Below are 12,003 nucleotides of genomic sequence, written 5' to 3'. Positions count from 1 at the left end.
GATTATGAGTAAACCTGAAGTAGTGCCATATTTCTGAAAAGATCTTAAATAAAAAACCCGGAAGACACAATAAAAGTGAAAACAAGACCAATTGCACTGGACAGGTTGTGGAAAAAACCCTTGATCTAGCTGGATAGATTTAGCAGCTTAGAAGATAACTAAGGAGAAAAATGTACAGCAAGAATAAATGCAACTGAGACAACGGTAGAAGAAAATGCACAACAATAGCACTCAACCTCAGCTGCAAACAAGTAAAGGTTATGTGGATTCTCAAGCAGTCACAGTGCTGCAACCACCCAGCTTTGTGCTGGGCAAAGACATCACAGCAAAGGCACATGGCACCAAGCAACTTTTGGCCGGAGAGTTTACACTTAGAAATGTAAGACCCAGTAACATTTAAGGAATTCTTGCTCTTGCCAGGTAGCCATCCTCTTGTACTAAAGCCATGTGACAAACGATCCTAAATACCACTTTGCCTTTTCAGCATCTGTTGTCTAAATCAGTGTAGAAACTGGAAGGACAAACACTGAATTTTGGCCCTTAGCAAAAGGGTACATTTTAGTGTCATAATGACAGTCTTGGCAGAACAGGGCATTCTTACTTGAAATGTCTCTGCCATACTGAGAGCTTTGTCCACCACAACCTGAGTCTGGCTCAATCGAAGGGACCAGTAGCCCTAAATTTTAAATATACAGGCAACGATGTGAAAACTCAAAGAACAAACTGTTTCTTGGAAATCACACTTTATGAACGGTTGTCTCGGACCACCTTTCAGCGCTTTAAAAGGTTTCATTTTCATTGTTATTGTTTAATTTTATTTTAACAAAATATTCTTCTTAAAATTAGTATTTTGAGAAATTTTATTATTTTTTATCTAAATGAAACTTGATCAAAGGCAAAATTGCCTTTGGGTACGGTATATATACACTGATTATATATCTATATCTATATCTATATCTATATATATCTATATATATATGTATATATATATATTCATATATGTATTCATATATAATGGTACCAAACAGGGAACACATTCTTTCTGTCAAAAATGTCATTCTTGGTCACTGTGCCAAAGATGCTTCAAAGCACTGAAGTCAGCGGGCAAGAGGCTGTTTTGACTCGACCTGCAGTTTGGTGATTGTGGAAGGCACAGCTTGCACTTGAGAATACCCTGGCCACAGTGCCATCATTAAGGTATTACCCAAATCTGTGCCACAGTAAGTTTTTCCTTGGTACATTTAGTGACGTGCCTCACCTGAGGAAATGTTAAAGGTGACGTTAACACCGAAACACATCAGTGTATCCTGCACCATGATGTCCTACTGGGCACAAAAAATGCTCCACAACTGGCTTTTCTAACTGGGCAGACTCAAAATTGTTAAAAGTGGATGACTGGTGTTATTACTTAAGGCTGAGACTAATCTATCTTCCCAGCACCACTTTCCAAGTGGATTGTCATTATCACTCACATTTTTTCTGACCACCTTCAGATAATGACTCAATGTCTCTAGTGTATGTACAAGGCAGAGGGAAGATACCACTGCTCATTTTCAAAAGCTGCTTTCCCCAGCTATGTTCAATTTCTATTACTTACTCCTACCCCGTGACTCAATCTCTCTCTCTCTCTCTCTATCTCTCTCTCTCTCTCTCTCCTGAGCCCAGGATGAGCATCCCTCATTCCCCGCTTCCTTCCCCTCACCATCCCGCTCACACACACACACACACACACACACACACACACACCACAGGAGTATTAACTGTTTGGGATCTTCCGCAAACCATGCCAGTTCCCCTTAGGATGATCCCCAGGTGTATGTCTATTACAACCTACCACCTATCAACATGTGTGAAGATCTTTCTATTGCAGCCATTAAAGAGAGACATTTTTAAAAATGCACTCACACCTTGCCTAAATTCTCAAAAGTTCAACACTGGTGATTTAAGTATTTTTTAAGTAAAAGTCAATTAAACACCTGAAATTGCCAAAAGCAATTAGACTTACTGTACCGGGATCAGGCACAGCGCCACCAGACCAAACAGCTCATATTCAAAGACCCAACAATCCTGATGCTTAGTGAAGAGTCCAAAGCAATTTTCTAACCTGCAAATTAAAGGCTGAAGTAAAGGACCCTTTAAAATTCAGGGCTGGATTTATAAAATCCTGGGCTATTTCCCTTTTTAGTACAACGAAAAGTAGAGAAAGTGGATAACAAAGAAGAAAGGGAGGAAAAGGTTATTATGCAGGAGCTATTTAAACATGCCATGCTTCATCTAACCTGAAAACTAAAAAATTCAAGTTTTGTGAAAGAAATTGGGCAAAGTGAACAAAATTATCATTATTATTACATTGATTTCTCAAAGCACAATTATAAATTATATAATTTCTAATAGAAAACAAGAACACAAATTTCCCAAATTGAAAAGTACAAAAATTCTGAACTGGAAGAAACCAATATTTACCTGAGTAATAATTCTATTACATCAACAAGACAAATTTTGACCTGGAAAAGTATCTGTTTAATTTTAGAAACAAAGTAGGGAGGCAGAAAGGAAAAACTAACCACGTTGAACCAAAAAAGAAAGAAAGGAAAGAAACCACTTCCGTATTCATTAAATAGATTGCCTTGTTATTTTCACAGACAGTAAAACCTTTTACATCCTTTTTAGTACTGGACTGGAGAGGTGTCAACAGATCTTATTTGGTCTTGTCGGTGTGTAAAGAGTTTACAAACCTGACTAAATATAGAATTAGTGAGAGTTATGCACCTATATTCATTATACATAGGAGAAGGAGAAAAAGGGGCCCTTTATGCCAACTTTGAGTTTGGCTTGATTTTTTATAACTTATTTAGAGGCCCTCGGGAATGAAAAAAACCTCTCTGAATGGAAATACTGACACAGTCTTAAATATAATAACATGAACAAGCACTTCTATGAAATTATACCAGGATGTGACTGACAGCTCCAGTAAGTTTGAAATTCATGGAGTATCAGAAAATCAATAGCAGCCGAGACTGGTTTGGCTCAGTGGATAGAGTGTTGGCCTGTGGACTGAAAGGTCCCAGGTTCGATTCCGGTCGAGGGCATGTACCTGGGTTGTGGGCACATCCCCAGTAGGAGATGTGCAGGAGGCAGCTTATCGATGTTTCTCCCTAATCGATGTTTCTAACTCTCTCTCTCCCTTCCTCTCTGTAAAAAAATCAATAAAATATATTTTAAAAAAAAGAAAAGAAAATCAATAGCAATTGATTTAATGCCAGTAGACAGTAATGCCAAAATACAGCGAATACACTGCAGAATCAAAATTTCATATTGATAAATTTGTTGGGTTTTTTTTTTTACAGGAATATGTGTAAAATGTGTGGGATCTTTATTCTCACGAGAGGAGGAAAGAGAAAATATAAAATTTCTGTGTAGACTCTCTCCAGTTCTATTATATGATTAAAAATACTTGCCTTGGCTGGTGTGGCTCAGTTGGTTAAGCATAGTCCTGTGTACGGAAATGTTTCTGGTTTGATTCCTAGTCAGGGCACATGCTGGGTTGGGGGCTCGATCCTCAGTGGGAGGAGAGGGGGCGTGCAGGATGCAGCTGATTGATGTTGCTCACACATCAATGTTTCTCTCTCCCTTTCTCTCTCTCTAAAACTCAATTAAAGGGCTTTAAAAAATAATAAAAATACTGATTCTGAAAAAGTTAAAGCTGTCATGCTAACACTGAGAGTAAATGTGAAGAAGTGTTAAATCAGTAGATCTAAATCTGTGCTTTGTTTCTTAAGTCTTACCTGCAACTCCATATGCACAAAGATATCATTACTTAGTGAAGTCGAAAACACTAAGGCTCCACTTATTTTTGTCTATCTGCTGTACTTTTTATTCTTTGGTGGATTTTATCACCCTTGAATTTTCTTGAAAGTCACTCTTTTACTTAAAAATCTGTTTAATTTCATTTTATATTTTCTAAATTTTAAAACTTTTAATCTCTTAAACATCTCATGATTTTAAGCTACATTTTATTTAATTTTTCTCCTCTGGTTTTAACTTTTTGTATTTGCCTTTTCTTCTTGACCCACTTAAAGTTATTTAGGACCATTTTCTTTCTCTTATCATGTTCACAGAGATAAACATATGTACATTAAAATGTCTTCTACGGCTTCAGGGATAGACCGACTAAATCAATAACACACTAACTCATTCATTTAAGAAACAGTTATGGAGCAAATACGTGAAAGATACTGCACTAAGGGCTAGAGGGACTATAAAAATGAATAAAACGCCGTTTCAGCACCCCTACAAGCTTTAATATGTACATGGCAGTGGAAGCAGCACAACAGGAGAAAGAAGATGCAGTTGCATTTCAGAAAGCAATTTGTCTAATTCACACAAATGTGAAATTAGTGTTACATCATGCGAGGTGCCCCCGGGAGGAAATACATGTAAAAGGACCGACACTGTCAGGGTCAAACACACACTTAAAAAACATGGACATTTTGTCAACTGAGCTGCCATATACTTTCAGTTTGTTTGTAAGTCACATTGTTAAAAGGGGCTGTGAGTTTCCACGTCTACAAGTACGTTTTGTCAGGCTCTCACATGAGACCAAACAACAAAACCCCCAGGAGGAGCCAGCAAACTGCTCATGCTAATATTTCCTATTCTTGTCTGCCACGAATCTCTCAGTTTTTAATAGTAGGTGGAAAACATAAACGTTTCATTTAAATTGTACAAGTAAATCCAGAAAAATACTTACTTTTCAAATATCAAGTTAATTTTAATTTCAGAAATAATCTATGTGAATGTGTTTTCCCATCACCATCACTGATAAATATTGAAGACTCTCTGGTATTTAGAACAGTGCTTAAGTTTTTATAATTCCATAGTAACCCCATGCCTATCCAATGGTCAGAATTTCTTGAAATCCCATTTAAAAGATTGCTGCTTTAAAATAAGTAATTAGAAAAGATCCCTTTTTAAAAGGCAATCAGAAAGTCACCATTTTTATATACAAAGGAATTAGAGGCAAGTTTAGGGTTATGGTCATCCTAAAATTACTGAGTTGAAAGGATGGAACAACATATAAAAATCAATAGGAAGGAGATTAGAGAAGAGAGACATTGATGCACACTCCACATGCCATGTTTGATACTGTAAGTTTAGGAGAGCAGAAATCCTACATTTAAAATATCGGTACTTACATTTCTATCTAGAAATTTTATTTATGTGGAACGCCTCATTCATAGATGATGTTTGAAAGGAGGTAACTGTGTTTTTGTAGTAAAGATACAAGAAATTGGCTAACCTTTCAAGTACCCTAGCTGGACCGCTGATAGGGGGTTTTAGGGTTCTCTGCTGGAGTAGCTCGACAGTCATGTATTTGCAAGCTAGGTAAAGAATATCTGGAATAATCCAAAGCACAATTCTTTCACTAAAAATAAGGAAGTGACAAGCACAAAAAGGGAAATAAAAATTAAAAAAAAAATAAAAGGTATAGAAAGTAGACTTCCTGATCAACAAAACCCCAAAGAAAAACCTAGGCTATAGAGTTGACCCTTGAACAACATGGAGGTTAGGATCGCCAAAGCCCCATGCAGTTGAAAATCCACATATAACTTGTAACTCCCCCAAAACTTCACTATTAGCAGTCTACTGTTGACTAGAACCCTTACCGATAACATAAACAGTTGATTAATACATAATTTTTATGTCATGTGTATTATATACTGTATTCTTACAATAAAATGAGGTAGAGGAAATAAAATGTTATTAAGAAAACCATACAAACGAGAAAATATATTTACAGTGTTTATTGAAAAAAATCCTAAAATTACTGAGTTGAAAGGATGGACCTATGCAATTCAAACCCGTGTTGCTCAAGGTCATCGGCACACAGAAACATACCATCGTTAACACCTGGCTTTTGAGGAAGTCTTCTCTCAAATGCCATGTGACTTTCTTTAGGCCACAGAAAACCTAAAATTGATGAAACATAAACTAGGAGTGATTATTCACTGTTCAAAAACATCTGCCAAAGCATCTCTTTAAATCTTTCTTCTGCTTCATTCAACTACAATTTCTGTGATGAGTAGGCTAACACAAAACCTAGTGCTTCAGTGAGTCTACAACAGGGCCTGTAGGGACTGAGTCTCAATAAACTTTTTTTGGTGTTGAATGAATACACAAAAGAGCACCTCGTATATGAATGGATTGCGTTTCTGAAAACTATCTGTTAACTCAGTTGTTTAGAACTGAGAATGTAATTCTCCAAATTATGCTATAAATTAAGGTTAAATTTCAGACTAATTCAATGGTTCATTAAGTCATGAGCATACCTAAGTTTGGCTACCATTGATACCAGCTTAAATTCTAAAGTATATGACATACAGGAAGAGAGGGAAAAAGAAACATCTCTTCCTTTGTGAGTCATCATTCACCAAGAAAAAATGTTTGGAAATGGTATTTAGCTTTTGTCATTCTCCCAAATTTCTTTCTACTTCCTAGTTCCTCTTTCCTCAGTCACCAAAAAGTCTCATTTTCTTATTTTGCTCCAACTGTGGCAAGCCATCCAAATGGATTCTATCTACCTTCCAAAGTGTTCCATGTACCAAATAAATGACCTTCCCTCCCACCCCCCACCTCTCAATAAAAATCTCTATTTCTTCAGGGATATTCACTTCAGTCAAGTAGACACCAGGTGTGTATTATTAAGAGGGATTTTAGACAGTTTAACAAGATGAAGTCTCATGGGAGAGGTTAAATTTATGAATTATACACCAGTAGAGCAGTAGGGCTCAGAATGTACTAGCCACTTAAAAGTTGATCATTTGTGAGCTGCAAAAAGAAAGAACAGAATAGGGAATTGTCCTCAAGCCAAGCAAAAGAAGAGGGGGAAGTCACACATTTTATTTCAAGGCTTGCTCGATTTTTCCCTGATACTGAGGCCTGGAAGTCAGCTTGTAATGGGAATTCACTCTATCAAATACCTGAAAACTGTCACCTGTTACCCCAACATGATGAAAACGAGTTGTAATTTTAATTTGGATGACTTAATTCAGCGGATAGCACTGAGTGACTAAATTTTCTTGAGTATTACTTAACTGTATTTAAAATCAATGACCTTAATAATTCTGATAATTTCTCATGTTATAATTGCTGCTGTCAGAAATGTTTAGCCAATATTTATTGAGTTATATAAATAACCAATATTTATTATCCCCCTCAAAAAAAAAGAACATTTTTTTTTCTGCATGTTGTGGAAGACTGCAGATTACAGAGAAATATTTAATGCCTACATAAAATCAATGAACATGTATCTACTTTGATGGTATCTAGTAATATCTTCCATTAGGATTACTACTTTATAACCTTCCTGGCTTCTCCCTGATAAAACTTAACAAAAACCAGTGAAATTAAATACAGTAATACATTATCCTTCCATACACCAATTCCTTTAAAATGCACCATGAGATAGCAACTCTTTTACAAAAAAATGGATGAAAAAATAGACACATTTTTTAGCACGGATAAACTAATAAATTGTATTTAAAGTGATCAATTCTTGAAAAGAATTTAAAATTCGAAATATTTGTATTACTATAGAACTGGGAAGGGGGTAGTGTTAATAGCAGACTTAGAAGATTTCGCTTTAGTTGAGGGAAAAAAAGATATAACCAGAAGGAATTAAAGGAATTCAAAGTAAGTCTGTATGCCAGAGAAAACCATGGCAGTTGTTCAGAAAGTGTTTATTAAAACCCCCTGTTCTACTCCTTATGCAAGAGTGCTAACCCAGCTGCAGCTCTGCGGTCACTCAGTTCCCATAGAAGACGACAGCCATTTATTGTTTTGGTCAGAAATTTAGCCGACCAGTGTTATACCACCAGTCCTTCTCAATTCTCCATCCACAGAACCAAAAAATTGTGTTCTGTTCTTTTAAAGTTTATAAACATGCATAAAAACCCAGAAGTTTACGTGTCTAGGCTGCTTTCTCATTGCTTGAGCAACTAAGAAATACGTTTTTATGTAAAAATAGAACTTGGCCATGGAATGTTTTAGTAGAAATAAATGGTGAAGATATTTAACTTTGAAAAGCATCAAATATACAGGCATGCTATTCCTGCTTTAATTTTTTATTTTGTTTCCTCTGAAAAAGCATGCATTTTCAGAAGACTCAGTACACTGGGTAAATTTCATAGAAATATGACCTTGCTTTTACTGGGCAACAAAAAGAAATTTATAAGGAATTTAAAAAAAATAGTAGACTTTCAATTACCTAATCAAAATTAATTTTTATTATTTCCAAAAATCTTTTTTTGCCTCTACACACTTGTATTGTTATAATTGTATTCAGTGTTCCCACAATTTTAAATTGTTTTTCACTTAACATCATATTATCAATATTTCTCATGTTTTCTTCATAGTCAATATCAGTATCATAAATAAAAATTTTGACTTTTATGCTATTTTAATCTAGTTTGTGATTTAGATGACATTCACATTTTTTAAAAAACTGAGATACTTCCCATAATTGTGTATGTTTCAGAGAAAATGTATAAGCATGGAAATTAATTACTTCTTCAAAGTTTGAAAGAAATCCAATGAGTCTATCAAATCATGTGTTTAGGGAAGCAGATTTACTAAAACCTTAATTTTTCCTGAATTAGTGGTGATTTAAAACTTTTCTTATTATAAGTTTATAATTTAATCTATGTGGATAATAGCAACTCATTTCACCTACATATTCATATACAACATTTTGTCAATAATTATTCATAGTATTTCATCATAATTTTAATAATATTGCTTAATACCTATATGATTGCTTTGCTATATCTCCTTTCTCATTTCCAACTTTAACTAGTGCAAATTTTTGCTTATCTCTTTTACTATTGCTTTCAAAGAGTTACCTCTTGAATCATTTATCTATTTTTCAGCTTTCCATTTCACATTTTTTAAAAAAAATTCTTTTCAATTATCTGTACTTGAATAAGTTATTTTCCTTTCTCTGTAAATTAACATTCATAAAGCTCTAAATTACTTCCAAGTTCTGCTCTAATCATATTAGATGTTAATATGTAGTTTTAAATTTTTTGTTATTAGCCAAATAGTCTTTTATTGCATTTTTTATTTCTTCCTACACCCAATCATTATTTATAAGACTATTTTTGTATTTCAAAATGTTTGGAGTTATTTTCATTGTTGGAGTTGGAGATGCAAACAAAAATGATATTAAGTCTTTAGAAGTATATTGAGATTTTTCTCTGAATCCTCAGAGATAATGTATCTTGTACACATTTATAGGCACCTGAAAAATCAGATTTCTGGCTAGATAAGCTGAAGGGTATATTTAACAAGCCAAATTTAAATTCCTTTATAAAGTCATATGGGTCACATATCAGTCTCCTTGATATGCTAAGAACTAAATGTAGTAACATTTGCATAGCATTTACCATAGAGCCTAGCATATCATAACTACTCAATAAAATGACGGTGGCTGTGTGCGTAATCATAACAGTAAAGTTGAGTTGTGGTTACATTAGTATGTGTAATAGTAACAGTAATGGCAGTCTAAGTAGTAGCTACATCCCTCCTACCTGTTGTGCTGGCTCAGCTGTACTATAGGTCTGGAGAAGAATAAACTAGTAGTGTGTTCTAGGGCTGGATTTTCTTATTTAGGACATAATTTGGCTGGACTAGATGCTTTCTGAAGTTATCTTCAGGACCCAAACTCTACTTCCACCAGATATAGGCTGCACATGTCCTTTATTCTTAAACACTTTGTGATCAAAGTTCTCAGGGAACTGAAGTCAAGATAGAAAATTTTACCAAACTCACTACTCCATCTGAATGTTTTGAACAAGTAGGAATTGATTCATTGTTTCTGAAATACAAGTAAAATTTCCAAAGCAATTTAAGCCAGATACTACTCCATCACAGAAGTCTTGGTACCTATGGTAATTTGTGTTTATTTTCCACTATTATTAACAAACAAAGAATTTAAGAGAAAACATGGAATACAGAGTATTAGCATGTCTGACTATGGAATCCAGAACATTCCTCCATTAAAATTTATTGACAAAGGCCAAAATATATTTCATCTAGGAATGTTTATCATTAAGATTAAAAATTATTATTGAGAATAAAAATCCTTATCATTGTTATTAAGAATGAAAATCTCCCGCCATCTATTATGAGAATCTCTGGTAATTAAAAACAAAACAAAAACATTAAAACCTTATTATGGATAATCTATGAATAACCTATTGCAAAAGCAATAAAAACCATGACTTTATACCTGCTGAAATAAATGCCTCTGCTGCCGTTTTAATGGTTTTAAACAAGGTACAAAAAGCAGAGACTTACCCGTGCGATAGACAAAGTTGCCTTCGGTTTCTGATGACGAAGGAGACACTAATTCTTCCTCAAATTCATTGGAACTAAAAGATCCCGAATGGTTTCTTTGCCTTGTTTTTCCCATCATGGCAGCGTTTGTGGCCATGACATGTCTCAAAGAGTCGTTAAGGTAACGGTTCAATAAGCTGCTCTTGTATTTTGGGGGTGACACGTAGTCCTCATTGGTCCGTGACTCTGGCCTCACTCCTGCCTTTATGACTGAGCTCTCACTTTTAATCACAGGATGGTGAATGGGATTATTATAGCCCCCTTCGTTCATGTGGCTTCTTGGAGGGTTTTCTCCATCTAAAAGGGAAAAATATCACTACATAGGACTTGTATGTACTTTTCCCCAGCCACCCAACTGTTATGCTTAATCATTAAAAATATATGTAAAGGAAGAATATTTAAAGTGTATAAAATTATCTTTTATATTCAAGATTAATTTTTAGGCAAAAAAAGGAGGAGTCTATGTGATCTGTCCCTATGGTATTTTAATTTTAATAATTTTCACAGAAAATGTTATTCTGACACACAATGAATTATAAACAAGAGGAAACAGCCATTGTCATTTCTAGTATTATAAAAGTGAAAAGGAACCATTATGGCACCATCATATTTTGTAGGATTGACCTTAAAAATAGCAATTGAGGTAAACTTATTACAAAGGCAAAGCCAATGAAGCAAAATAAAAATATGAACAAACCTTCAGAACATGAATCATCGCTGCTTACACTAAGCCGCTCAGCATTTCCTTGAACATACTTGTTGTACAACTTTATTCTTAAAGCCCAGCTTAAATCTGGCTGTCGGACAGTATTCTTAAGTCGACGTCTTGCATTAGCAAACCAATTTGACACCTAAGAAAGTATTATTTCTCAATTAACAAAACAAAAAATTACCCATCATACAATTACTTTCCCATAAAGGCCCTAAGCCTCTCTCAGTATCTCTGGTCACTAAATATCCTCAGGGTGCTGCAGTATGAGATACTCCTTCCACTCGCTCATTCGTGCATTCAACAAGCATGCTGAGTGCTAACTACAGACACTGAGCACTAATTGTATTCCGGGAATTTAAAAAATGCAGATGCCTTGCCATCAAATTTTCAGTCTAATCAAAGAGGTAGAAGAGTATACAAATAAGTCATTACAGGAAAGAATGGGAAGAATAGCTTAAGATACATTAAAATAAAATGATACAGGCTCTGGTTGGTGTTTAAATGGTTAGAGCATTGCCAGCTACACCAAAGTGTCTCCAGTTTGATTCCCATCAAGGGCACATAACTGGATTGTAGGTCCCATCCCTGGCCCTGGTAGGTGCAAGTGCAGGAGGCAACCAATCGATGTGTCTCTTTTACATTAATCTCTCTCCCCCTACCTTCCTCCTCCTTTCTTCCCTCAACTCTCTCTAAAACCAGAAAAAAATATCCTCAGGTAAGGGGTAACAAGAAAATTAAAATTAAAAATAAAACAACACAGGATTCCAAAGGAAAGAGGGGATACATGTGACTCAAGACTTCATGAGAAATTTAAGGTAGCCTTTGAAGGAAAATGTCAGGTATAATGGGTAGGTAAGTGTGTTCCCAATAAAGAGGACATTGGAACAGATAAGTCA

The 12,003-nt window shown here is 35.1% G+C and overlaps 1 protein-coding gene across 1 annotated transcript in view; it reads right to left on the bottom strand.

The window, feature by feature from the left end:
- The window catches only part of MKX (mohawk homeobox), a 73,662-nt gene that overhangs the window by 51,920 nt on the left and 9,739 nt on the right, over window positions 1-12,003 (bottom strand). Inside the window, exons 3-4 of the mRNA XM_015564362.1 lie at window positions 11,093-11,246; window positions 10,357-10,692 (exon numbers count right to left, since the gene is read on the bottom strand). Of these exons, the coding sequence (XP_015419848.1) occupies window positions 10,357-10,692; window positions 11,093-11,246 (490 nt within the window). The remainder of the gene's footprint in view (window positions 1-10,356; window positions 10,693-11,092; window positions 11,247-12,003) is intronic.

Source organism: Myotis davidii, unplaced genomic scaffold, assembly GCF_000327345.1.
Source record: "Myotis davidii unplaced genomic scaffold, ASM32734v1 scaffold501, whole genome shotgun sequence".
Lineage (NCBI taxonomy): Eukaryota > Metazoa > Chordata > Mammalia > Chiroptera > Vespertilionidae > Myotis > Myotis davidii.
The sequence above is the reverse complement of the archived record's forward strand: the minus strand, read 5'-3'. Positions and strand labels throughout refer to the sequence as shown.